The sequence below is a fragment of the Podarcis pityusensis genome (genome assembly GCF_964106645.2).
Source record: "Podarcis pityusensis genome assembly, chromosome: 10".
NCBI classification, from domain to species: Eukaryota; Metazoa; Chordata; class Lepidosauria; order Squamata; family Lacertidae; genus Podarcis; species Podarcis pityusensis.
The window spans coordinates 12,786,351-12,814,127 of NC_138035.1; the positions used below are offsets into that span (position 1 = coordinate 12,786,351).

A 27,777-nucleotide genomic window follows, 5' to 3' on the forward strand; every position below is an offset into this window, starting at 1 on the left:
AAAAGACATACAAACATGTAAAATTTCATAACCTTTTTTTCATGTCCCTCTCTTCTCGGACTCCCCCAAACCTCCCCTTCCTACATCCCAATTTCCAAAATTTATTTCAGCAAATTCTAATTAATTTTATCAAATATATTTTTTCTTATTCTTTTCTTCAACTTAATCTTATGTCACTGTAATCTCCTTTTCTTTCTCCAAACCTCGACATTTTAACATTCCTCAATTTTATAATAGTTCTTAAGGTAAATTTTAAATTTCTTCCAATCTTCTTCCGCCGTCTCTTTCCCCTGCTCACGGATTCTGCCGGTCATCTCAGCCAGTGTCATATAGTCTATTACCTTCATCTGCCACTCTTCCAAGGTGGGTAATTCTTCTGTCTTCCAATACTTTGCGATGAGTATTCTTGCTGCTGTCGTAGCATACATAAAGAAATTTCTATCTTTCTTTGACACCAATTGGCCGACAATGCCCAAGAGAAAGGCCTCCGGTTTCTTAGGAAAAGTACATTTAAGTACCTTTTTCATTTCATTATATATCATTTCCCAGAAAGCCTTAATCTTCGGGCACGTCCACCAAAGATGATAAAAAGTACCTTCCGTTTCTTTACACTTCCAACACTTATTATCAGGCAAATGATAAATTTTTGCTAGCTTGACTGGGGTCATGTACCACCTATAGATCATTTTCATAATATTTTCCTTTAAGGCATTACATGCCGTAAATTTTATACCAGTGTTCCACAACCATTCCCAGTCAGCAAACATAATGTTATGACCAATGTCCTGTGCCCACTTAATCATAGCCGATTTAACTATTTCATCTTGTGTATTCCATTTCAGCAGCAGATTATACATTTTTGACAAATTCTTAGTATTGGATTCTAACAGTTCAATTTCTAATTTTGATTTCTCCACCTGGAATCCAATTTTCCTGTCTTGTTTATGTACCTCCATTATTTGATAATAATGGAGCCAATCTCGAACCTTGAGTTTCAATTTCTCATAGCTCTGTAACTTCAATTTATCTCCATCTTGTTCCAAAATTTCCCAATACTTTAGCCATTCAGCTTCCATATTAAGCTTTTTCAGCGCTGTAGCCTCTAAAGGTGACAACCATCTAGGGGTTTTACTTTCCAACAAATCTTTATATCTTATCCAAACGTTATATAATGCTTTCCTGACAATATGGTTTTTAAAGGCCCTATGCACCTTAATTTTATCATACCATAGATATGCATGCCAACCAAATGTATTATTAAAACCTTCTAAGTCCAAGATATCTGTATTCTCGAGGAGCATCCATTCTTTCAGCCAGCAAAATGCAGCTGCTTCATAATACAGTTTTAAGTCCGGCAGGGCAAACCCCCCTCTTTCTTTTGCATCCGTCAGTATTTTAAATTTTATTCTGGGCTTTTTGCCCTGCCAGACAAATTTCGAGATATCCTTCTGCCACCTCTTGAAACAATCTATCTTGTCCAGAATTTGTAATGTTTGGAACAAAAATAACATTCTAGGCAATACATTCATCTTAATAGCTGCAATTCGGCCTAACATTGACAATCGGTTTGTTCCCAGCCATTGCAGCAGCAGCTGTTTCCTACAGCTGCAAGAAAAGCCTACAAAAATAAACCGCAGACCTCTTCAGCTCACCATCCAGTTACCTTGAGTAACCATGAGAGCCCCAGGAAAGCCATTAAAGGCAAACAAACATGAAGACCCTCAGCTTTTCCCTTCTGAACCTGATGGGTTGTGTTTGGCATTTTAAAAATCCAATCCCAGACCTTCACTATTTATTTTGGATGTGTTTATGGGCTCCTCCCCTTCCCTATAGGGGGCAGTTCCCCCACTGGCCCCAGCTAGATTGAGTTGTAAATTGATACGAGGTTTGGGCCAAGAGAATTCAAGAGGCAACTTATTATTTAGTTTGATAGTGTTTGTATAACTTTGGGCTCATCCAGACTCCTGCTTGCCCACTGTTTTCCTCGGGAAAACCCACTCTTTCTTCCCATTATGTTTTATTAAGTTTAACATTTTTAACACATGCAATCAAAACCCAATTTCGTCTTTTCTCTCATTTTTATCATTTCATTGCAATTGTTTCTCCTCTCCTGCCGCACCTTACCTTCTCTCTATTACACCATAACCACAACATTATAATGGAATTACTTCTGCTGCTCATAGCTCAGATGTTGCTCATAGCCCTTCATCGGAGGATCACAGGTCCGGTTTGCAAGTTTAACCCCTGCGGAGCTACGATTCCTAGCACCCTGACCAAACTACAGTTCCCAGGACTCTTTGGAGGGTGGATGCGCTTTAAATGCATTGTGCATACACAACCTTAAAGGGGTTAGGATTTTTAATCCTCACCCCTTTGAAAAAAAGCCCATCGCATTACACTTAGTGTAGATCTGGTATTTCCTTAGCTCATGACCTGAATGAAAGTTAAGCACATCTTTCAACAGTGCATTGTCTTGCAGAACTGTTCCCAGAAGAACCAGGATACAGGTATTTCAGAGAGTTTAATACGAACCCACAAAGCTTCTCCACCATGGGGGGTGGGGAATAAACCTGTTGTGGAGCCATTCTGTCACAGCACCCCCCCAAGCTAAATTCTGCCACAGCATCCCCCCTTCCTAAACATTAGGAAGAACTTCCTGACAGTAAGAGCTGTTCGACAGTGGAATTTGCTGCCAAGGAGTGTGGTGGAGTCTCCTTCTTTGGAGGTCTTTAAGCAGAGGCTTGACAACCATATGTCAGGAGTGCTCTGATGGTGTTTCCTGCTTGGCAGGGGGTTGGACTCGATGGCCCTTGTGGTCTCTTCCAACTCTATGATTCTATGATTCTAAGCTCTCTTCCCACATGACAAACTATAGCCCCCACCCACTGGATTTAAACTATCCAGTTTTCTCCCAGAGAAACTGTGCTGTCATCAAAACTGATGGAAAACTTGATGGAAGACTAACCTTGGTAGAGTCTGCATCCATCCTTCTGGCTAAGGCAAGCTCTGCATCGGTCTGGTTACCAACAGACTGGGCATCGCACCTGATGGCAGAAAGCTTCATTTGCATGAGGACGCCAAAGCATTGCGCTTCACCATCGTTACCCCTCAAGCAAGCTGCACAGGGGATATTTTTATCTACAGCATTTACATAGGTGAACAGGCCCACTGGCTGTGAAGCAGAAAGAGTGTTGAGGAAGTGGCTGTAGGCCAGAGCGGAAAACAAGCCAGACTCAGGCAGACATCTACTTGTTCTGGGTGTCATAGTCAGTGGTATAGTTCAGGCAGAATCAACAGAATTGTAGAGTTGGAAGGGACCACAAGGGTGATCTAGTCCAGCCCCCTGCAATGCAGGAATCTTTTGCCCAACGTGGGGCTTGAACCCACAACCCTGAGATTAAGAATTGAATGCTCTACCAACTGAGCTCTCGGAAATTTAAGACTCTGGATTTAATGGCCTTAAGGGCCTTCCACCCCCACATCTTTATATGGCAATGTGAATTATTATTTCACTAGCTTACAAATGTGGTATGCCAACTCTCAGGGGTAGCTGGTGCCCATTGGGATTGGGGGGGGGGGAGGCAGGGAGAACAACAACTGGATGGATCCAGAGCAAATGAGAGGTAGGTAAATGTAAATGGACCCCTGACCATTAGGTCCAGTTGTGGCCGACTCCGGGGTTGCGGCGCTCATCTCGCTTTATTGGCCGAGGGAGCCGGCGTACAGCTTCCGGGTCATGTGGCCAGCATGACTAAGCCGCTTCTGGCGAACCAGAGCAGCGCACGGAAATGCCGTTTACCTTCCCGCCGGAGCGGTACCTATTTATCTACTTGCACATTGACGTGCTTTCGAACTGCTAGGTGGGCAGGAGCTGGGACCGAGCAACAGGAGCTCACCCCATCAAGGGATTCAAACCGCCAACCTTCTGATCAGCAAATCCTAAGTTCTGTGGTTTAACCCACAGCGCCACCCGCATCCCATAAATGAGAGGTAGGGTCAACTAAATCTAGGTTTGTCTCCATCCTTCTCCTCTTGCTGAGTTCTGCAATTGCAACACTGAGACTTAGGGAGGAGGAAGATGAGAGGCCATGCCAACCCCTGGACTGGTCCCCCCAAAAGCGGGCAGGTTGGGATAGGCTGATGGCAGACTGAAGTTTTTGGACCCCCCCCCCATGCCTGCTCTGCTCATTATACTTAATAATAATAATAATAATAAATAATAATAATAATAATAATAAATTTTATTTATATCCCGCCCTCCCCAGCCAAAGCCAGGCTCAGGGCGGCTAACAACAAACAAATAATCAAACAATCAAATAATCCAACATTCTAAAACATTTCATTATAAAAATTAATTAAAATCAAATTAATGGCAACCGTTAAGCAAAGTTCTGTGCAGGTTGCCAGAGGAGGGAGTCAGGCTGGGCCCTGACCAAAGGCCTGGTGGAACAGCTCTGTCTTGCAGGCCTTGTGGAAAGATGTCAGGTCCCGCAGGGCCCTAGTCTCTTGTGACAGAGCGTTCCACCAGATTGGAGCCGCAGCCGAGAAAGCCCTGGCTCTAGTTGAGGCCAGCCTAACCTCTCTGAGGCCTGGGACCTTCAGGATGTTTTTATTTGCAGACCGTAGGTTCCTCTGTGGGGCATACCAGGAGAGGCGGTCCCGTAGGTACGAGGGTCCTAGGCCGTATAGGGCTTTAAAGGTTAAAACCAGCACCTTAAACCTGATCCTGTACTCCACCGGGAGCCAGTGCAGCTGGTATAGCACCGGATGAATGTGATCTCGCAGTGAAGACCCCGTAAGGAGTCTCGCTGCGGCATTCTGCACCCGCTGGAGTTTCTGGGTCAGTCTCAAGGGCAGCCCCACGTAGAGTGAGTTACAATAATCCAGTCTGGAGGTGACCGTCGCGTGGATCACAGTGGCTAGGTCAGGGCGAGAGAGATAAGGGGCCAACTGCTTAGCTTGGCGGAGATGAAAAAATGCCACCTTTGTTATAGCTGTAATCTGCGCCTCCATAGAGAGGGAGGTATCGAAGATTACACCCAAACTCTTAGCGGATGGTGCTGGCACTAATTGCACCCCCGCAAGAGATGGGAGTTGCCCCCCCAATCCCATATCGTCCCGTCCCAGCCAGAGGACCTCTGTCTTCGAAGGATTTAACTTCAACCGGCTTCCACGTAACCATCCAGCCACAGCTTCCAAACATCTGGTCAGTGTGTCTGGTGCCGAGTCTTGGTGAACCTTTGGGCTTTTCAATCCTTGCCCTGGTTATTCCCTGGCCAATGGCAAGAGTGAGACATTGGAGGCACTTCCATCCAAGATGGCAGCTTCATTCAGAGAAGAAGTGCCCATGGAGCCTATATTTTTAAAACTTGACCACTGGTCTTACTTGTGCCCCTCCAGATTCACATCGAAGATGGAGCCATTTCTCAGATGTTTCTGTCCAGAAGTAGACAGGGTTCTCGTATTTTCAAAGGCCCTGGACACAGAGCTCCTCTGGATCAGCTGGAGAGGGTCAAGGGCCAACGCATCTGTCAAAAGCATACATAGAAACATAAAAGGGTTTCGAGGTTGTATAATCCAATTTGTTGCTTCGTGCAGGAAACTTGCAACAGCTTCTCTAACAAGATGACCATCCCAGCCTCTGATTAAAAACCTCCACCAACGAAGAGCTCACCACCTCCTGAGTAGATTTAAAGGACATGGCTTTCCGCAAAGGAATCCTGGGAACTGTAGTGTATCCTTCCCCCCCCCCCACAGAGCTACGAATCATAGCACCCTTAACAACCTACAGTTTCTAAGGTTCCATGGGTGAGGCCATATGCGTCAACATGGGTGTCAATTGTGCCTGAAATGTATGGGGTGAGCCACAAGTCGTAACCTTGCTTTCCCAGAATCCCACAGAACAAGGCTAACTAACTGGCAATTTTCAGAGGTCTCTCAAAACATGTGGGGCTGAACTAGCGAGCTGGCCATGAGAATTTCACTGAAGGCTAGACTACATATTGGGGTGTGGGTGGGTGGGGATTTTCAGAAAACTGTGTGGGCCCCCCAATCTGGACTGGAGACACATGTACCCTAAATGTACCCTATTTTCATCAACATAGGTCTGGGTGGTGCATGCATTGTTTCATTTTGTTTTGAAGGGGGAGTGGGACATGTTTATCCTAAAGCCACATCCGAGCTAGGGAGGAGGTGGGGTTGCGGGCTCACGCCCCTCCCCACGCTTGCGGGGCTGGCTGCAGCCCCTGCGATACCAGGGAATCCTCGGACGCGTCATTCTCGGGCCAGCCAATCAGCTGGGCCGGGGAGCATGGCCTCGCTGCATTTAGGTCTGGCGCAGCCGAGGGTCTCCCTCTTTGCCATGCCGCAGCCAGCCAGGTTTCTTCCCTTTCCTCCCACCAGTTAGGTTAGGCTCTCTGACGTTGCTATGGACTTCGGTTGGTCGCCGTCAAGGGGCCTGGTAGGAATTTTTCCATTTGGCAGATTGGCTCCAGCCACTTGGTTTTCGCCAGCTCGTAGCAAACCGTCACAACTCCTTGGTATTGGCGGTTAGGCATTGGTAGGGGTATTGTTTTATTGTTATGCAGAAGAAGGGGGGGGAAGGAAGCGCCATCACCTTCCCCCAATCATAAGGGTAGTCCGGTAAACGATTCTGGGGGGCGTGGCCTTGTCCTAAGCCTATGGAGGTGTGGGCCCACGGCACGCCCCCAAGCGGTAACTTCGGGGGGAGCTCCTAGTTGACGTGCCTCAGCAGGACTCCCCCTACTGGTGGTTAACCCTTACCAGTCTTCAAGCAAGCGGGCTGAAGCCGGTTAGTTGTTAGGACCAATGCCTAAGCCAATATCGCTCAATTCCTGTAATCAATAAAGTTGTGGCCTAATTTGACCCATTAACTCGAATTCTTGTGTCTTGTGTCTTTATTTCTGAGAGAGAAGGCGGGAACTCGCCATGCAAAAATTAGTTCAGTCCTCACTGCTGAGCACAGTGCAACCAGTTTCCAGTCTTCCTTGTCACCTGAAAGGATGCTCTCAAAAGAAAGGACTTTAGGTACTCATGGCTAATAAAGGGCTTTAGGTTGTGTTTGGTATGAAAAGCCTGCACTTTCCCCTCCTGAACTGCATCATTCAAAGAAAAAAGGGGAGATATTTTCAATCTTACCTAGTAGTGAAGAATATTGCAAGCACCGGCGCCTTGAAGCGTGTGACCAGGACAAGTCAAACAGCAGATTCTCTTGGTACCCGAATCCTTTGTAGCAGCAGTTTTTCTAAGTGAAGAAGAAAAAGTTAAGGCATAAGCCTTCTTTCTCCCACTGCCCCGCCCCAAAACCCGGAACTTGCCATGCGATTAGCTGATGGAGCTTTTGTCAATAGAGAGCAATCTAGCACTTGGCACATGGGTTAGAAGAACAATTTTGTAGTCATCTCCACCCACCTTTTAAAAAACAGAGCATTAGCTCAAAGACATCCCCATTGTTAGAGGAGGATAAGATAACTTTGCCGTTTCCTTCACGAGAATGGGGATGGTTTTGTTAAGGAAGCCCTAGAAATCTTGAAGCATTGAGTTCTAAGATTTTTGGCTCACCCACATTCATTATCCTTCATTCTTTCTAGACTCAGGTTCACGTTTTTCCGATCTGTAGCCAAGCAGGTTTATTTATTTATTTATTTATTTATTTATTATTATTATTATTATTTGCTTTTTTGCCCTGCTGCTTCCCCTATGAAAGCCCACTCTCTAATGCAAGAAAACCCAAATTTCCATTTGTTCTGATTAGCACGAAAGAGCTGGTTTTCCTGGTGAAAGTGATAAGGCAAAAGGGGGGGGGGGGGAAACACCACTCAGACACAGACCAGGAAAGTGTGGACCCAGAAAGTGTGTGGGGAAAGGTATGTGTAAATGAGTCCTTAGTTTAGGTTCAGTTGTTGTTGTTGTTAATAATTGATATACCACCCCTTCATCTGTTGATCTTAGGGCAGTTCATAACATAAATATACAACATAAAAAAAACACAAAATACATAATAAGGATTAGGACAAACACAAACCAATACACCCCACAACACATTTCAAAAGGCACCAGATGTCAATTAGCCAAAGACCTGGTTGAAGAGGAATGTTTTCGCCTGGTGCTGAAAGGCGTATAATGAAGGTGCCAGCCAAAACTCTCTGTTTTAAGAGCTCAGTTTAAAAGTAGAGCACCAGTTTGGATCTTCTCAATGGGGGGGGGGGGAGGCATTTTGCAGAGTACCGTATTTTTCGCTCTATAAGATGCACCAGACCATAAGACGCACCTAATTTTTGGAGGAGGAAAACAAGAAAAAAATTATTCTGAATCCCAGAAGCCAGAACAACAAGAGGGATCGCCGCGCAGCGAAAGCAGCGATGCCTCTTGCTGTTCTGGCTTCTTGGATAGCTGCGTAGCCTGCATTTGCTCCATAAGACGCACACACATTTCCCCTTACTTTTTAGGAGGGAAAAAGTGAGTCTTATAGAGCAAAAAATACGGTATATCACTACATTAAGTGCTGTATAGAACTTTATTCTAAATTCCTTCTCAGCTAATTGTGGGGAAAATAACTCACTAAAAGGCACTAGTGTGGAACTAGCCCTGGATTCACCAGTAGTGAATGTTTAGCAGGTGATATTGTGAAGCTTAGCAGCTGATCACATTGCAGTGTTTAGCTGGTGAGTTATTGCGATGCTTATCTGGTGAGTTATCATGATGTTTAGCTGGTGAGTTATTGCAATGTTGAAAACCAGGTATCGCCTAGCCCTTACACACATTGTGATTCGCGATATATTGCCAGCTCAACTATTATGAAACAATTATCACAATGTGAACTTGAAACCGGTTTTGGACGATATAGAGTGGTACCTCGGTTGTCGAACATAATCTGTTCCGGAAGACCATTCGACATCCGAAACATTCAACAATCGAGGCGCAAAGGGCGGTCAGGAAAGCCAATGGAAAAGAAAGAAAAACAGGCAGCGGAAGCCGTTTGACTTCCAAGGCGCGTTCAAAAATGGAGGCAATTACTTTTGAGTTTTTGCCGTTCAGGTTCCAAAACGTTCGGCTTCTGAGATGCTCGAAAACTGAGGTACCACTGTATTGATATATCGCCCAGCTCATGTACCTAAACGTTCATGAATTGCATCATCTCTGCTGTGGGGTTTTCTATGGGTGAAAAGTTGCACTTCAAATAAGAGGAAGCTACTTTTTCCTGTTCCACTTCTCGTACACCATGCACGCTCTCCGTTAAAGAGCCAGGAGCTTCCAGGTCTTACCTTCTGCCCTGTTCTTATCTCTTTGTTTACATTTGGGCTGGACGAAGGACTCTCATCATCACAAGCACAGCTCTGTTTTAATTCAAAGAATTTTCAGCTGGGTGTTAGTATCCTGGGTCAGGTGGTCCTGACATCACACGCGAGATCATTTTGGAGGTGTGGCTTATGTTCTATCCGACAATACACTACTAGAGGTGACACGTCAATGCTTGGAGCAAGAGAGGAAGGGGGAATGCCAAATCCTACTGGGGAGCTGCCCTAGCTCAATGGCAGAGAATCTGTTTTGTATGCAGAAGGTCCTGGGTTCAAACCCTGGCATCTCCAGGTAAGGCTGGAGGAGACTTCTGGGAAAGACTAGAGGGACAAACCATCCGATTAAGTGCAGGGCAACTTCCTACACTACAGCAAGCAAACAGAATGTCTTGGAAGGAAGCTTGCAGTGCAGAACACTGTAAAACTAGGATGGGTAAGTTAGCCAGCGAGGGATGCGGGTGGTGCTGTGGGTTAAACCACAGAGCCTAGGACTTGCTGATCAGAAGGTCAGCGGTTCGAATCCCCACGACGGGGTGAGCTCCCCTTCCTCGGTCCCTGCTCCTGCCAACCTAGGAGTTCAAAAGCACTTCAAAGTGCAAGTAGATAAATAGGTACCACTCCAGCAGGAAGGTAAATGGCATTTCCGTGTGCTGCTCTGGTTCGCCAGAAGTGGCTTAGTCATGCTGGCCACATGACCCGGAAGCTGTATGCCAGCTCCCTCAGCCAATAAAGCGAGATGAGCGCCGCAACCCCAGAGTTGGCCATGACTGGACCTAATGGTCAAGGGTCCCTTTATCTTTACCTTTAAGGTAGCCAGCAAACCCCAGATGTTGTCACAATTCTGCTTGGGTTCACTAATTTTGCAATAATAATAATAATAATAATAATAATAATAATAACAACAATAATAATAATACCTGACAAAGAACTCCACACAACAGTCCTTCAAAATGCTTCTGCCTGAGCGAGTCAAGGGCAGCTAAGAAGCAAGACGTTGTAAGGATTGATCAGAAGCTATCCAAATTATACAAGAGTTTGTCTTCTTTAACCAAAATAAAAGCAGTCCACCAATATGCGTACAAAAATGGTGGGATAACCAGCCACATATAACCAACATTCTTAAGTCTAATTAATGCATGAAGGGGTTAATACCACAGAGTAAGCTGTGCTGTCAGGCTTAGTCATGTCACTTCCCTTACCTTGGGGGGAAATAGGTCAGGCATCCCCAACCTGTGGCCCTCCAGATATTTTGGCCTACAACTCCCATGATCCCTAGCAAACATGACCAGTGGTCAGGGATGATGGGAATTGTAGTCCAAAACATCTGGAGGGCTGAAGGTTGGGGATGCCTGAAATAGGTAATCAAGCCTATTGTTCCCTGTGCAGACTACCTTAGAAGCTCAGCATGTGAAGAGGTCTGAGCTGGTTGCTCCAGCTTAGCTCTCACCAGTCAATCTTGACTTCCTATACCAATAAACTAGGAACTTTGTAAGTAAGTTATGTTTTACTGCCTGTGCAACTTATCTGACTGATGTATGCAAAAGCATATGAATCCGACCTTCGAAGAGTTTGTAAGTAAACCAATTTTTAACTTACCAAACATGTAGTCTTTTCCTATGTTGTGCGGAGAGGGAAATTTTGGAACTCCCTTGGAGAGGCATGTTTTAAAGGTCTAACAGTCTATATCTCCACACTTTACTTTGCTACATATTTTGTGACTTTAAATCTCTGTCGGGATTCACTCATCAAAGAGTACTTGCCCCAAAGTTGGACCTTGGTATTCAGAAATTCATATACATATATAGCACCAACAATAACTGCAAGTCCTAAAGAAACTGTGGCAAAGCCACAACAGACCTGGGGACCACTTTCACGTAAAAACATAAAGACAGGCAAATGTTGATTTCTGAGCGAGATTCAGAATAGACACCAATGATATGCCTCTATTAACATTATTAATAGAGGAAGTCTGCACCACGTTCTCCTAGGAGGCAGGAGGAAAAGTTGTTTGAAGCACAAAAATACACTTGGACAGTATCTAAAGTGATAGATCAAAAAAACATTGCATCCTCCAAGCAGCGGCATTTGAGGCACAAATTCTCAGATGTGTTCCAGGTCACAGCTGGGTAAGGAGTGTCAGGTTGTTCGGCCTTGTTACTACATTGGGCTCCAATTGGATCCTTCAAATCGCTCCCAGTGCATGGACACTGGATAATTTCTACCCATTAATAAGCACATCTCTTTGCACAAGTAGATGCTCTGAGATTTTGTACTGCTCCGAATTTTGCAATATGGTTCTCGGCTCAAAATGAAAAACAAAACACCAAAATTTGACGGTAAGATTGGTTATTTTAGGAGAAAACCCAGAGTGAAGCGAACACTCCCATTTTCATGCAGGCAAAAGAACACATGCCAGCTGCCCTTAAGTCACGGAAAGAGTAACTTCAAGCGATACTTACTGCTCTGCTCTTTAGCTTTCAGTTCCAGCACCTGGCAAGTGCGTGTTAAGTTTATATTTACACTCCGGAGGTTTGTTTGCTCAGCGATGCTCTCTTCCAGCTCCCTTTGCAAAGACCTTGCTTCCAGGCTGGCAGCGTGAAGGTCGTTCTCCTGATCCTTAGCCTGCGGGAGCAACAGCAAGTCAGCAAAGTTTGGAGGGACTTCCTTCTAGACGGCTCAGCAGACCTCACACAAAAAAAAGCCAAAATGCCTTTGCTCGCTCTCCCCGGAAGCAATGAACTCCTGATCTGCCGCTTCATATATATATAGTTTTAACACTCGCAGGTTCTGTTGGTTTTCTCTGAGCAGACGTATGTGTCAAGTCGCTTCTTTCCTGCGTAAGGCGCTTAAAAGCCACCAACCCTTCCTCTCAGCTTAGACTTCCTCTGCATTCAGAATTTTGCAAGTTCCAGCGAACGCACAGGTTCTGCTTTTCCCCAAACACACAGGATGCACTCTACAAGGGCTACCTTGCCAGCAACCGCAAAGGTCAGGCCCTCTAGCACTCCATAGATGAAGATAAAACCCTTGTTCTTATTCCATCACCAAGAGACCTCTTCCCCAACACTGCATGTTGAAGCGTTACCGTTATCAACAGATCAAAACTATCTCAGCAGCTGCATTCTGTGTGAAGCAGGGAAAAGAACAGCAGGTTGTGTCCTACCCATGCTCTCCAAGTTCACATGTATGTGCACTGAAGTTGTGATGTGCGATGCATGGTGCTGACCTTTAAAACCCTAAACGGTCTCGGTCCTGTATACCTGAAGGAGCGTCTCTACCCCCATCGTTCAGTCTGGACGCTGAGGTCCAGCGCCAAGGGCCTTCTAGCGGTTCCCTCATTGTGAGAAGTGAGGTTACTGGGAACCAGACAGAGGGCCTTCTCGGTAGTGGCACCTGCCCTGTGGAACGCCCTCCCATCAGATGTCAAGGAAATAAGCAGCTATCCTATTTTTAAAAGACATCTGAAGGCAGCCCTGTTTGGGGAAGTTTTTAACATTTAATGCTGTCTTGTTTTTAAAGCTTGATTGGGAGCCGCCCAGAGTGGCTGGGGAAACTCAGCCAGATGGGCGGGGTATAAATAATAAATAAATAAATAAATAAATAAATTATTATTATTATTATTATTATTATTATTATTATTATTATTAACTCCCCCGCCTAACCCCTGGGCCCAAACTTGGCAAGACGTTGGCGATCTTCAATGGGATTCAGATTCATTGGAAGGATTGTAGTTCAGTGATAGGAAAACATCACCTTGCCTGTTCACACGTTCCTGTGATCGGAAGGTCAGAGAAGGTGCTCCTGACACCCAGCCCATGCAGGTGCTGAAGACGTGGGCTGTACATGGGCGTACGGAAATCCTTTACCTTCACCTTTTTACCTTTTAAAGTTTAAACTCAGCACAAGGAGCAGAACTCTGGCTTCTGCTGCCTTTAAGAATAGGGCCATAGCTCAGTTGTAGACCACCTGCTTTGCATGCAGAAGGTCCCAGGTCTATTCCTGGTAGGGATGGGGAATAAGACTCCTACCTGGAACCTCACATAAGACCATGCCAGACAGTGGAGACAATAGTGAGCTAGATAGACCATTGGCCTGACTCTGTATAAGGCAGCTTCCTATGCTCCCAGAGGCACTCAGGGGGCACTAGAGTCAGCTGCCTTTAAAGAAAAAGGAGAAGGAGGAAGTAGCTCTAGTCCCACCAACACCACAATAAGTACCTCAAAACAGGGGATGCTGAATCATTGCACACACATGCAAAGTAGGGTATGGAAATCCAATTGCTACTCTGTAACAGGCTTGGTCTCTTTTGTCTCTGCCTTAGTTTTAGGCCTTCCTTCTCTGAGGCTCCAAACAAGACAATGCCTTCCACATCCTGCTCTTGTCCTCCAAAGTTGTCCTTCTTCCATCTTCCTGTATGCAAAGTCTTAAAAGCAAGAGCAGCACAACATGCTGCACTTACCCGCTTGCTGGCATCCTCAAGTTGTTGGGTTAGCTCTTGCAGTGCTGATCTCAAGATGCCTCCTTCTGACACAGTGTCCTCTTTCAGCCGTCTGGCCAGCTCCAGTTCATGCTGCCTAAGGGATATAAGGCAAGAAGAGCTTGAGGGCACGCAGAGGATTTTAGAGCAGCACTGCTCAGAAATGTAATTGCTTCCTCTTCAAATTCTGCTTGATGGTATATGGCCAGTCCAAACCTAGAAGCATTGTTGGGTACACCTGCCCATCTCCTACACCTGTGCAGGTCCACGTTCTTCTAGCTCCCTTACTCCTACCAGGCATCTTTTCTCTGTCACCACTTAGAAGTAATTGGGCCCATGACACACAGGGACTCATTTGTCCCATTCAACAGAGTTGAATCCCTTAGGCACAAACGCCAGATTAGCAAAGAGTTTCAGAATTCAAGCAATTTCCAAAGCGGGGGGGGGGGGGGATCAAGCATTAACGTCCCAACAGATCTTGCTTCTCCATTAGGTTTCCGGGGAGCCCTAAATCTAGCACAACGCAAGACATGTCTCTGTTCCTCCAGCTTCAGCTGAAATTCTCTCTCACACAACTCTCACATACCCAGCCCTGCTTGGCCTATTGTTCTCCATTCTAGGATAATAAAATCATAGAGTAGGAAGGGGCCCTGAGAGTCATCTATTCCAATCCCCAGCAATGCAGGAATCCTGCCTACAGCCATTCTTGGGTGGGCTCCAACCACCAACTTTCTGGTTAACAGCCAGACATGCTGACCCATTGCTCCATGATGTGGCATCCAGCCAGGTGAAGTGAGAAAAAATTGTCTCTGTGGCAACCAGATGCCTCAAGCTAGGGGGCTGAGATGTCTTTGGTTCCCTCCATGTTTGTTTGAAGGGAGCCCAGCTCCCTCCATGTTGAGGGGGCCCAGCGCATCACAGCTTTAGCTCCCGGCTCTGCCAGAGCACTCATCCTCCTCCAGAGGATGTGATGGCACACACATGTGATGCATGATGTCACACATGAGCAACGTACACTGGGCCACTTCAATCATAGAGGCAACCTGGTGCCTTGAAGGTGTTGGATACTTAACTGAGCTGCCATGGTCATTAGGTAAAGGTAAAGATACCCCTGACTCTTAGGTCCAGTCGCGGACGACTCTGGGGTTGCGCGCTCATCTCGCTTTATAGGCCGAGGGAGCCAGCGTTTGTCTGCAGACAGCTTCCTGGTCATGTGGCCAGCATGACCAAGCCATTTCTGGTGAACCAGAGCAGCACACAGAAACGCCATTTACCTTCCCGCCAGAGTGGTACCTATTTATCTACTTGCACTTGACGTGCTTTTGAACTGCTAGGTGGGCAGGAGCTAGGACAGAACAACGGGAGCTCACCCCGTCACGGGGATTCGAACTGCTGACCTTCCAATCAGCAAATTCTAGGCTCTGTGGTTTAGACCACAGTGCCACCCGCGTCTCTGCCATGGTCCTTACCTTGACCTATTTAGCAAGCCTCCTCCTGCAGATCCTAACCTGACAAATACAGGATCACTGCTTGGGTAGGGACCCAGGGGTATCATTCAGACTGACCCCCCCCCCCCGGGACTCACAGCAAAACACACACACACACACACACACACACACACACACTACTGTGAACAAATCTGTTTTCTCTCAATTTCTCATTTTTCCAGTAGTAAGTTTAGTTTGCCACATTTTTGCAGGCTTGCAATTAAAAACCAGAAACACTCATGTGCAAGTTTCTCAGCATTCTGTTTCTTCTAACACACACACTTTCCTATGCAATTTTGCCTTATATACACCTCTTCTTGCAAACCATTTCCCCCAGTATAATGCACTTTTCTATGTTCTTTTTGCCAGTACACACGGCTTTCCACTGATGTACATATATTTTGGTTTAAGAACTGCATTGCAAATCTCAAAGGACGTCTGTGTGTTTCGGTTTGCCTGTTGCTTCAGGAAGTGAAAGTTGCAATCTGAATCAAATTTCTGCCCCATCCCCAACACGCACATACTTTAAAAAAAAACCTAAAAGAAGGAGAAAGGAGGGGGGAAATAACCTGGATGAAAGCGCTTTCTTCAAGTGCAGCTGTTCAGTTCTCATCCTCCTCAGGTTTCCCGCCATCTTTATCAGCTCCTTGTCCAATGAGACCTTCTGAGCTTCCAAGAGATCAAGTCTCTGAAGCCAGAGAGTTCTTTGCTTCACCAGATTTTGCTTGAGTTCCTGCATTGACATTTTAACAAGAAAAAGAACCCAATACGGAGTGTTCAGAAGAAGTACTTAGCAAGCTATTAGCTATGAATGTGTGCTGGTTTAACCTGAAAAAGGCCCATTCCCATTTAAATTTGGATCAAATAAATAGAAACGAAAATTAACCTGAATGTAGTAATAACTGCAAAGTAATGCCTTTGTTCTGCTTTCTCTTTTGTACTTGCTCACTGGGAATTATTTTGCTGGAATGGTGGGTGGGGAGAGACAGACTGCGGTCCCTATGTTGGGGGATGGGGAAATGAAGTCACCTCTCTCACCCCCCCCCTAAAAAGTACAGCATTGCTGCAAAGGTCCTTAAGAAGAGGCTGGCTTGCCTCCTGTTAGCGAAGCCACTTAAATAATTGTTATGTACTGAGTTGAATAGGATCCAAAATGCAACAGTCTGATTGGTCCTAGAACAATAGGATTCAGAATACAGTGGTGCCTCGCAAGACGAAATTAATTCGTTCCGCGAGTTTTGTCGTCTTGCGATTTTTTTTGTCTTGCGAAGCATGGTGTCGGGAAAGTTTTGGAAAAGCTTCAAAAATCACCAAAGTCTTTAAAAACCTCAAAAAAAGCTACCACACCGCGTTCTATGAGTTGCTCCTCGAAGTCAAGTCGCAACTGTATTAACGGTGTTAAGAAAAAGGAAACAAACTTGCAAGACGTTTCCATCTTGCGAAGCAAGCCCATAGGGAAAATCGTCTTGCGAAGCAGCTCAAAAAACAAAAAACCCTTTCGTCTAGCGAGTTTTATGTCTTGCGAGGCATTCGTCTTGCGAGGTACCACTGTACAGCAGTCTGATTGGTCCTAGAACAATAGGATCCAGAATGCAGCAGTCTGATTGGTCCACAGGAGCCACCCAATCCAGCTCCAGGTGGAAGTGAATCCGCAACCTGATTGGCCTACAGGAGAATCCCGGACTTAGCCAATCACATGGGGCCCATTGTGTAAATAAGGTACAGCCATACCTTGGGTTGAATGTGCTTCGGGTTGCGCTCCGCGGCAACCCAGAAGTAACAGAGCGCTTTACTTCCAGGTTTCGCTGCTCGCACATGCGCAGACGCTCAAAATGACGTCCAGAACGGATCCTGTTCACATCCCGAGGTACCACTGTACATAAAGCAGTCATTCTGGGGGAAATTCCATTCCTGCTCACCACTATGAGCTGAATAAAGAGCATGAAATCCACTCTCGGCTCGGATATATTTCAATAATGCAGGGTCCAGAGAGAGGACAAAATCTTGTTAGGACTTTCCAATGCTCAAGTGGATGAAAAATGGCACATAGTTTGAGGAGAAAGGAATAGAAGTCTCGTCTTTCTTACTTGAGGCCTCATACATGGCAAGGAAGCATTCAACCAAATGTACAGAGGAAAAACTCTCTCAGAACTACACAGCCAATCAGGGCACATCCCGCTTCAGCTCTGGCAGGGTCCTAGAGTCCTCCCACCTCCTTCCCAAAGCCATGTTAGAGCTTTCCCTGCTTTGGGGTGAAGGTGGGAGGGCTCTAGACCCTGTCAGAGACTCATGCCTCCTTTCCAAAACCCAGCGCCTCACTTACGCAGCTTCGGGATAGCAGCTGAAGCGGGGGCAGGGGGGGAGGTAATTTTTGGCCTTGCACGAGTGCCACAGTACAGTGGTACCTCTGGTTGCAAATGGGATCCATTCCGGAGGCCCGTTCGCAACCTGAAAAGAACGCAACCTGCGTCTGCGCATGCACGGGTTGCTATTTGCCACTTCTGCACATGCGTGTGACGTCATTCTGCGCATGCACAAGCAGTGAAACCCGGAAGTAACCCTTTCCGGTACTCCTGGGTCGCCACGGGACACAACCTGAAAATGCGCAACTTGAAGCAAGCGTAACATGAGGTATGACTGTACCCAAGTCTGCCACTGTCGGAAGTGCCAAGGCTCTCCATTCACTTAAATGGAGGGGTAACACCCCCCAAAAACCCCAGCCATAACCTGAAATGTGCAGGTGGGGGAGAGAAATTCACACCTTCTGCCAAGCACCCGGGGGGGGGGGGCAACAGGCTCCCAGTTGAATTCGGAACAGTAGGCCCTTTCCGGAAACGCAAATCAAGATCAAGAATACGAACAAACTGAGTGTGAATGTTAAAAATGTGAAGGACTGCCTTGTGAAAGCAGTTAAAAGGTAAAGGTAAAGGGACCCCTGACCATTAGGTCCAGTCGTGGCCAACTCTGGGGTTGCGGCGCTCATCTCGCTTTATTGGCCGAGGGAGCTGGCGTACAGCTTCCGGGTCGTGTGGCCGGCATGACTAAGCTGCTTCTGGCAAACCAGAGCAGCGCACGGAAACACCGTTTACCTTCCCGCTGGAGCGGTACCTATTTATCTACTTGCACTTTGACGTGCTTTCGAACTGCTAGGTTGGCAGGAGCAGGGACCGAGCAACGGGAGCTCACTCCGTCATGGGGATTTGAACCGCTGACCTTCTGATCAGCAAGTCCTGGGCTCTGTGGTTTAACCCACAGCGCCACCCGTGTCCCTAACAGTGCATTCAGTCCTTTGAAATTTGCACTTCTCCAAATTTTGCTGTGCGGTTCCCCAATCAAGTAATACATACTAAAATATAATAGCTATATAGTAATGTAAACGACATACAAATGCACATGTTAGTGAAACGACATACAAAAATGCATTATGTTAAGGGGTCGTGTGGCCCGCATGACTAAGCCGCTTCTGGCGAACCAGAGCAGCGCACGGAAATGCCGTTTACCTTCCCGCCGTAACGGTACCTATTTATCTACTTCCACTTTGACGTGCTTTCGAGCTGCTAGGTGGGCAGGAGCAGGGACCGAGCAACAGGAGCTCGCCCAGTCGCGGGGATTCGAACCACCAACCTTCTGATCGGCAAGTCCTAGGCTCTGTGGTTTAACCCACAGCGCCACCCGCGTCCCTGTGAAAGCAGTTACGAAACCCCAAAGAGGGATATTTTTGTGCCAGTACACATCCCTGCAAGCTCTGCCCAAGCCCTTGTAATTCAGACAGTAGGGAGGTGTCCTAAAGCACCCTTTCTAGCCATTCAGTAACATTTACCATGAGCTTCTTCTTATGGGCTTCTTGCATATTTGCCTCAAAGCCCTCTGCCTGCAGGACGGCTATTTCCTCCACTCGAGAAAGTTCTTGCTTCTGTAAAGAAAAAGGTCACGTCCCATGAACTTTTACATGTAAACGGTAACATGCTGTTATGTACTGAGTTGAATAGGATCCAGAATGCAGCAGTCCGATTGGTCCACAGGAGCCACCCAATCCAACTCCAGGTGGAAGTGACTGATTGGCCTACAGGTGAATCCCAGAATTAGCCAATCACGTGGGGCCCATTGTGTAAATAATGCATATAAAGCAGACATTCTGGGGGAACTTCCATTCCTCCTCAGCACTATGAGCTGAATATTTTGATGTGGAACCTTAGCAACGAGAGGCTATTTGCTTCTTTAAAAGAGTTCTGTGCAGTGCCCGTGAAGGAATAGGACTGTTTCAAAAGGACTAAGCCGCTAAACCAGTGTTTCTCAACCTGTGGATCCCCAGATGTTGTTGGACTACAACTCCCATCTTCCCTGACCGCTGATCATGCTGGCTAGGAATGATGGGAGTTGTAGTCCAACAACACCTGGGGACCCACAGGCTGAGAAACAGTGCGCTAACAGATAAGCATACATATCGGCAGCTATTATTTCCCTACCTATCAAAAGCCTATAAGCAAACATATGTGGCGAAGAATCTAGATTTCCTGCACCACTCTAAATGCTTCTTTCAGCACTAACATACTGTGGATAGCTATGAATCGGCATAAGAAGAAAAGGATTTGCAGAAGGGAGGATGAGAAGAAGCATCTTGCTCAGGTTCTGAGATGAGCAAAAGCTTTGGAATGGTTTTGCAGTCTTCCATTTGCTATTCCACCCGCAGTCTTTTTCCATACCAGTTTCTGAATGGTGGCCTTGAATTTTTCTCCCACTCTCTCCGGCCCTTGCAGGAGCAGCAAAACCTCCGCGTCCAGCGATTCATCCAGTGCAGTCCATTCGATTCCAGAGACCTGCATAGCAAAGCAATCAGAAAGGGGCCATATGATACAAGCTCAACCATCTGCCAAGTCTCAACACTGGCAGCTAAGATCAGGAAGAAGGAACTAGACAAAATAGCGGTCAACTGCAAAGGGGATTCGGATATTTAATTTGGCACATCTTACCTGAGTCTCAACACTGGCCAGAGGCTACCCTGGGCATAAAACTTTGATCCAAGTTGTTCTGGGAAAGTGCATCTGTTTGGCTGGATGTCATTTATTTATACTGCACCACCAGTGTCCCTGGCACTTTGCAGAGTATGTGAAGGCAGGTCCCTGCCCCAAGAAGCTTCCAATCTAAAACCCAGCACCGGGGGGGGGGGGCAGTGAAGGGAGAGGGAGCAGGGGAGCTAGATGCAGTTGTATTAGCTGCATGTGCAACTAAATGCTTATTTAGAAAGGTGCACTCATTATCCAAAGGCACAGAAATGTGCCAGAGATATGTGCAAAAGTGTGACAGTCTGGAAAACAGCAAGGTAGTGGTCTTTGTCTCGCTTCCCAGTCACATCAGGGACATCCAGCTCCCAAGAGACTGCAATCTACTCCCAGATTAAAAAATTAGCAGCAATCTACACATTTTTTTGGGGAGGGGGGAACCTAAATTGTTGAGCTTTTTTGGGGGGGCAAGCCAAAGTTATTAAGCTTTTTTCGGGGGGGGGCAAGCCACAGTTGTTTACCTTTTTTGGGGGGAGACTGCAAATTCTTCTGCCATTTTTGGGGGGTGGGGGTGGGTGGGTTGCGCAACATTGATTGAAAAACAAGAAGTAATCCCACCAACGGTAACTCCGTCTTCCGTTCTTGAAATTGTGCACGAATACAGGAAGGAGCAAGGGGCAGGCCCAGCGGAGGAAAATGAGCCCGCGATCGACTTATATCAACTGGGGGTTGACCTGTCGATCGCGGTCCACCAGTTGGACACCCCTGCATTAGAGGAACTGGCTCTGGGGAACCAAGGGGGAGAAGCAGATAAAATACAATTAAAAACGCCCACCTCCGCTTGCTCTTGGGCAAGCTCCAGTTCGCAGTGCAAAGAGTTGGTCCCTTCAAGGATGCTGCTGTTGAATTTGTATATCAAGGGGAAGTTGAAGCCATTCCTAGCAGAAGGATAGTCAAAGAATTAAATCTGCGAAGCTCTAAGAGCGTCTCTCATTATAAGGGTGCTGAATCTCGCCCCCTTGGAGTGCAAAAATACTCACGAAATCAACTCCTGCTGCATTTGCTGGATGTTGTTCACCAGTTTGTTCTTCTCCACCCGCAGGGTCTACAGAGAAACACAAAGCTCTCTCAAGACACAACCTTCAAGCAACACCCCCCCCCAATAAAGGACTCCTCTTCTGTCTCCAGCTCCCAGACAAATTATGGCAACTGTACCTCTATTACGGAGGTGTATTCCTTGAGGGTAGACTTCAGCTCCTGAATATCCAGGTCCTTCTGCACAGGTGGAAGTGTTTGAATTAGAAGTATAGGACCAGAGAGAGAGAAAGAGAAAGAGAAAGAGAAAGAGAAAGAGAAAGAGAAAGAGAAAGAGAGGCTAAAGGCATTGAGACAATTTCTGAAGCCGACTCCATCCAAAAAAAAGCATTCCAAACAGATTGACCTAGTTAAAAGAAAATTGTCATGGCCATGAAAAATGAGGGACTGATCTTTTTAATAAGGCAGTGATAGCCGGAAAATGCTTGCTTAAAGGAGCATCAACAGCTTTTGATGGCTGATGGGTACTAGCTTTTGCACACACATTGTCTCTGTAAGGATATTTAGCCATTTGGATGCATCTGGGACCTGGATTAGAAGTCTGGCTTTTCCATCTGGCTAGGAAAGAAGCGCTTTGGAAAACTGCTGCTTTACAAGCCAGCAATGCATCCAACGATCTCCCATGGTCAGTTTGTACATTGGAAACAGATACGGGATTGCAGGAGGAGAGAGATTTGGTTCACATTTTAATGCAAGCTGGCCTAATCTGCACTTCCTCAAACAATACATGGATCAAAACATAGCTATCTGCCAACAAATTCACACGTCTTCAATTTTTGCGATCCAGTTTTGCAACCAAAAAATGTGCAGTGAATTCTACATGTTAGGTGAAGGGATGCCGGTGTTAGTGAAAGTAACATAAAAATGCATTGAACTGATGGAAATGGCTTGCAAAAATGTGCACCTTAGGTAAAATGGTGTAGAAAAATGTGTGTATTAAGAGAAATGTTTATGAAAAAGTTGAAGTTGCAGATTAATTTTCATGAAGGCTTAAAAATTTTAAAAAACCCCAGAAACTAATGCAGAAATTGGCAAATCGAATTCAAATCTGGAAAAATGAGAAACTAAAATTGAGAGATCTGACTATCCCAAATAAAGACTCTGTAAGTCTCCAGGTCTTTTTTTGCAGAAACTTTTTTTGCTCAAACTTTCTGCTGCTCAGAGAAGTCCAGAAAATGGCTATTCAGTCCTCTGCATTGAAGATGAGCTTCCACATAAAGTACTTCCAGGAGATTAGTCCAGATGACACAGCGTTGCCCATTCTGGTTGGCCAAGAACATGATGTGCCTTTGCCTTGAATGCACTCATTTGGGATCCTGCTTGTTCTATGACATTGCCAATGAACATAGAGAGAGATCCAAATGAGGCCTACAAGGACATGTTCTGCATTCTGTCCAGACAGCAATTGGATGCTTGCACCCAGTTTAAAGTTTTAGGTGGTGCAGGAAGGAAGAGAAAAATGCAGAATATGTTGACAGGAGAAGGGAGATTCCTATCTGCAGGTTTGTGAGCACGCTCTGAACTTAGTTCTACATTTGGAGTTCAATCCCTAGTTTGAACTACACGCCTATTTTTCAAAGGGCCAGGTAAAGAGGCTGTACCTCAATACATCCAATGTGCTTGCAGAATGAGACTTTTCAGGCAAGTTTAGGGCTTCATTTGCAGAATACCAACCTGACCCTCAAACCCTTGTGTCTCTCTTTGTTTTTCAGAGGAAAGCAAAGGAAAAGTGCAGGACAGATTGTACTGCAATATCTGAAACAAAGCCTCTTGCAGTTTACTAATATTTAGGTTAAAAATGACACTTTGTGTTATGTACTAAGCTTGGATCCGAGAACAATAGACAAGTAGGATCCTAGAATGCAACAACTGATTGGCTTGCAGGAAAAGACCAATCAGGTTCCAGGAGGAAGTTAATCAGCCCGTTAGGCTGGTAGGATCGTAGAATGCAACAATTGATTGGCCTGCAGGAAAAGACCAATCAGGAGGGAAGCAGAATCAGCCAATCAGACGGGACTCATTGTGTAAATAATGTATATAAAAGCCTGAGGTTTGGGGGGCAATTCAATCACTGTTTTACAAGCTGCAAGAAAGAGCATGAAATCACTACAGAACTCTGAGTATATTTCACTTTGCTTGACAGACATGTGGCCCACCTGTGGTGGCTCCTTAATGTAAGGTTAGGTGAGGGTGGCATTTTCAGAGAGGGATGAGCTTAACCCTTTCCTTATCCTTGTCACCCACAATCCCTCCATCCCTGCTCTCCATCTCAAGGAAGCCAAGCTCAGACGCAGGAAACAAGTTGTTTCCACCTGCAGAAAGGCTTGCCAACACTCACCCTGCGCTTCCATAATCCTGGAAGATGCTCCACGTGGGCCAATTCATGCCCAGCATTATTTAAAACACCCCTGGCATGCAGGGACATGTGCCCAAATGGTGTGTTTTTACATAATTCAAATCAGCTACAGGTGCCTGGAGAAGGAACAAGTCAAAGCTATGCAAAACAAGCGTTCTGGAGAGGAAGGGAAGAAGACGTTTGCATGGTACGCTCCTGGCATTTTCAGGCTCGTCGCTTTCTGCGGAAGATTGTACATAGAGCTTGCAATCTCCTGCAGCAACCAGATCCCCTTCCGCCACTCTGAAAGCTCAGTGCTGGGCACAGTCAGTCTAATTCGCAGCTTGCCCAAGTAAAGATGCCAACTGGGTCTTAGGGAAAAAGGACAAGGGAGACCTGCAACAAGAATGCGGATGATACCCAGCTCTACCTCTCTTTCAAATCAGAACCAGTGAAGGCAGTGAAGGTCCTGTGTGAGTGCCTGGAGGCGGTTGGAGGTTGGATGGCGGCTAACAGATTGAGGTTGAATCCTGACAAGACAGAAGTACTGTTTTTGGGGGACAGGAGGCGGACAGGTGTGGAGGATTCCCTGGTCCTGAATGGGGTAACTGTGCCCCTGAAGGACCAGGTACGCAGCCTGGGAGTCATTTTGGACTCACAGCTGTCCATGGAGGCACAGGTCAATTCTGGTACGCAGGCTGAGACCCTACCTGCCCACAGACTGTCTTGCCAGAGTGGTGCATGCTCTGGTTATCTCCCGCTTGGATTACTGCAATGCGCTCTACGTGGGGCTACCTTTGAAGGTGACCCGGAAACTACAACTAATCCAGAACGCGGCAGCTAGACTGGTGACTGGGAGCGGCCGCAGAGACCACATAACACCGGTCTTGAAAGACCTACATTGGCTCCCAGTACGTTTCCGAGCACAATTCAAAGTGTTGGTGCTGACCTTGAAAGCCCTAAACGGCCTTGGTCCAGTATATCTGAAGGAGCGTCTCTACCCCCATCGTTCAGCCCAGACACTGAGGTCCAGCACCGAGGGCCTTCTGGCGGTTCCCTCACTGCGAGAAGCCAAGTTACAGGGAACCAGGCAGAGGGCCTTCTCGGTAGTGGCGCCTTCCCTGTGGAACACCCTCCCACCAGATGTCAAAGAGAACAACAACTACCAGGCTTTTAGAAGACATCTGAAGGCAGCCCTGTTTCGGGAAGCTTTTAATGTTTGATGTATTATAGTATTTTAATATTCTTTTGGAAGCCGCCCAGAGTGGCCGGGGAAGCCCAGCCAGATGGGCGGGGTATAAATAATAAATTATTATTATTATATTATTATAAGAATGCTGCAGCGTGCTCCAACCAGTCACACCCACTTTCAAGATATGCCATTCCACCTCCCCCCCCTCCCGTTTTCCTCCCCCAGCTCCCACTATCAGCATTCTGTACCCACTAAGCATACTCTGACCACATTGTGTGATTTGGGTTTTTTTGTACTACTGTAGCTTGCAAAGCCAAAGGATACACCTTCCTTGCACAGGGGTGATGACGTTTTGGCCAAATAGAAAAAGGTGGCATTCAAAAAATGAGTTTGCTATGATAATAATAATAATAATTTTTTATTTATACTCCACCCTCCCTGGTCAGAGCCGGGCTCAGGGTGGCTATCACCAGTAAAATTACAATAAAAACTTAATAGGGAAAAAAACAATTTAAAATATAGGTTAAAATGCAATTTAAAATGCAGCCTCATTTTAAAAGTAGCCCATGGATCAAAATCATAAGGGGGAGGGAAAACATAAGGGTCAGACTGAGTCCAAACTAAAGGCCAGGCAGAACAGCTCTGTCTTGCAGGCCCTGCGGAAAGATGTCAAGTCCCACAGGACCCTAGTCTCTTGTGACAGAGCATTCCACCAACTTGGGGCCAGTACTGAAAAGGCCCTGGCCCTAATTGAGACCAGTCTAACCACCTTGCGGCTTGGGACCTCCAAAGTGTTGTCATTTGTGAACCTTAAGGTCCTCTGCGGGGCATACCAGGAGAGGCGGTCCCGTAGGTACATGGGTCCTAGGCAGCATAGGGCTTTAAAGGTCAAAACCAGCACCTTAAACCTGACCCTGTACTCCACCGGGAGCCAGTGCAGTTGGTAAAGCACTGGATGAATGTGATCCCGTGGCAAGGACCCCGTAAGGAGCCTTGCTGCGGCATTCTGCACCCGCTGGAGTTTCTGGGTCAGCTTCAAGGGCAGCCCCGCGTAGAGCGAGTTACAAGAATCAAGCCTGAGGGTGACCATTGCATGAATCACTGTGGCCAGATCAGGGAGAGAAAGGTAGGGACCCAACTGCTTAATATGCATGTATGTGTACATAGGAGCCAGCTCCTAGCAGCTGAGGGCTCTTCAAGCCCCCAATATAATATTTGAAGGACCTCGGCGCCCCCAAAGTTAATGGCCATTGCCATTCAAATGGTGTGTGTTTATCACATCATGTGATCGATTAGGCAGGGTGGGGCTTATCTGCCTCCCCCAATCTTTTATTCAAGTTGGTATTGGTTGGCATCTGTCTGTCTCAAGAGACCATGGAGGAGTGCACCTTTGGGGGTAAAGTCAAACCGTTGGAGAAATGGCTGTCAGTGTTACAGTGCGATGTGCAAATTCAGTCCTGCAATCCCACTACCCTTAAACCTTCATTGCCAAAGCAATCTTCCCATGGCTTTCGCATCCGGCCCAGCAAAACACTGGCTAGCAAGTCTGTCTCTGCAGCCCCGCAAAAGCTACTCACCTTGAGGATGGAGGCCTCTTTATTCTCCACCGTCTTTTCATACAGGTGTACTTGTATCTGGAGGAGAGGAATTGAAATTACTGTTTTGCCTTATGCCTTAAAAAAAAAAGAAAAGTATTTCCGAAGTTGCTTCAGAGTGCAGAAGATGCTTTAAATCCACTCTGCAGGTTGTGGGATGCAAAGGGTTTTGAGTGCTCAAACTCCAGGTCTTTCCAGAGATGTCTTTCTTGGCCGGTTTGGCGCTCCCCAACCCTGCTCAGGGCCCTTGCTTCAGATTCAGATGCTGCAATTCCTGCACTGCAGTGGGGATCCCTATGACCTATGGGATCCCTTCCAACACTACAATTCTATGATTCCATTATTTCCTTCCTTGACCAGGTGCCAACCACTCTGAAGGAGAGCCACCAACAAGTGGTTGAAAATGGCGAAGCCAGGTTGTGTGGGGAGTTCCCGACCCCCCCCCCGGCAGAAATAATGACACAATTATTTAATAACGCTGCAGGAGAAGAGGAAGGCAGCATGGATAATAAATAATAATAATAATAATAATAATAATAATAATAATAATTTATTTATACCCCACCCATCTGGCTGAGTTTCCCCAGCCACTCTGGGCGGCTCCCAATCGAGTGTTAAAAACAATACAGCATTAAATATTAAAAACTTCCCTAAACAGGGCTGCCTTCAGATGTCTTTTAAAGATAGGATAGCTGCTTATTTCCTTCACATCTGGTGGGAGGGCGTTCCACAGGGCGGGCGCCACTACTGAGAAGGCCCTCTGCCTGGTTCCCTGTAACCTCACTTCTCGCAATGAGGGAACTGCCAGAAGGCCCTCGGCGCTGGATCTCAGTGTCCGGGCTGAACGATGGGGGTGGAGACGCTCCTTCAGGTATACAGGACTGAGGCCATTTAGGGCTTTAAAGGTCAGCACCAACACTTTGAATTGTGCTCAGAAATGTACTGGGAGCCAATGCGGATCTCTCAGGACCGGTGTTATGTGGTCCCGGCGGCCACTCCAGTCACCAATTATTAAGATTAAAAGGCCACAACTTTATTGGTTACAGGTGATGAGCAGTATTGGTTTAGGCATTGGTCCTAACCAACTATATCCGACTTCAGCCCGTCTGCTAGAAGTCCGGGAAGGGTTAACACCAGTAGGGGGAGTCCTGCTGATGCACATCAACTAGGAACTCCCCCGGGGTCACCGCTAGGGGGCGTGCCTTAGGCCCTAAATTTCCTAGGCTTCAGACAGGGCCACCCCACCCCCCAGAATCCTTTAACGGACTACCCTTCAATA

General features: G+C 46.5%; 1 protein-coding gene across 1 annotated transcript in view; it reads right to left on the reverse strand.

The window, feature by feature from the left end:
• Nucleotides 1-27,777, reverse strand: part of IRAG2 (inositol 1,4,5-triphosphate receptor associated 2) — a gene marked incomplete at its 5' end in the record, with an annotated part of 64,083 nt that overhangs the window by 20,614 nt on the left and 15,692 nt on the right. The window contains 14 exons of the mRNA XM_080971983.1: nucleotides 2,966-3,044; nucleotides 5,387-5,528; nucleotides 7,159-7,264; nucleotides 9,285-9,356; nucleotides 10,235-10,296; nucleotides 11,777-11,984; nucleotides 13,777-13,891; nucleotides 15,851-16,014; nucleotides 19,102-19,194; nucleotides 19,985-20,098; nucleotides 21,117-21,219; nucleotides 21,322-21,386; nucleotides 21,497-21,556; nucleotides 26,481-26,537. Coding sequence (XP_080828109.1) covers nucleotides 2,966-3,044; nucleotides 5,387-5,528; nucleotides 7,159-7,264; nucleotides 9,285-9,356; nucleotides 10,235-10,296; nucleotides 11,777-11,984; nucleotides 13,777-13,891; nucleotides 15,851-16,014; nucleotides 19,102-19,194; nucleotides 19,985-20,098; nucleotides 21,117-21,219; nucleotides 21,322-21,386; nucleotides 21,497-21,556; nucleotides 26,481-26,537 — 1,440 coding nt within the window. The remainder of the gene's footprint in view (nucleotides 1-2,965; nucleotides 3,045-5,386; nucleotides 5,529-7,158; nucleotides 7,265-9,284; nucleotides 9,357-10,234; nucleotides 10,297-11,776; nucleotides 11,985-13,776; nucleotides 13,892-15,850; nucleotides 16,015-19,101; nucleotides 19,195-19,984; nucleotides 20,099-21,116; nucleotides 21,220-21,321; nucleotides 21,387-21,496; nucleotides 21,557-26,480; nucleotides 26,538-27,777) is intronic.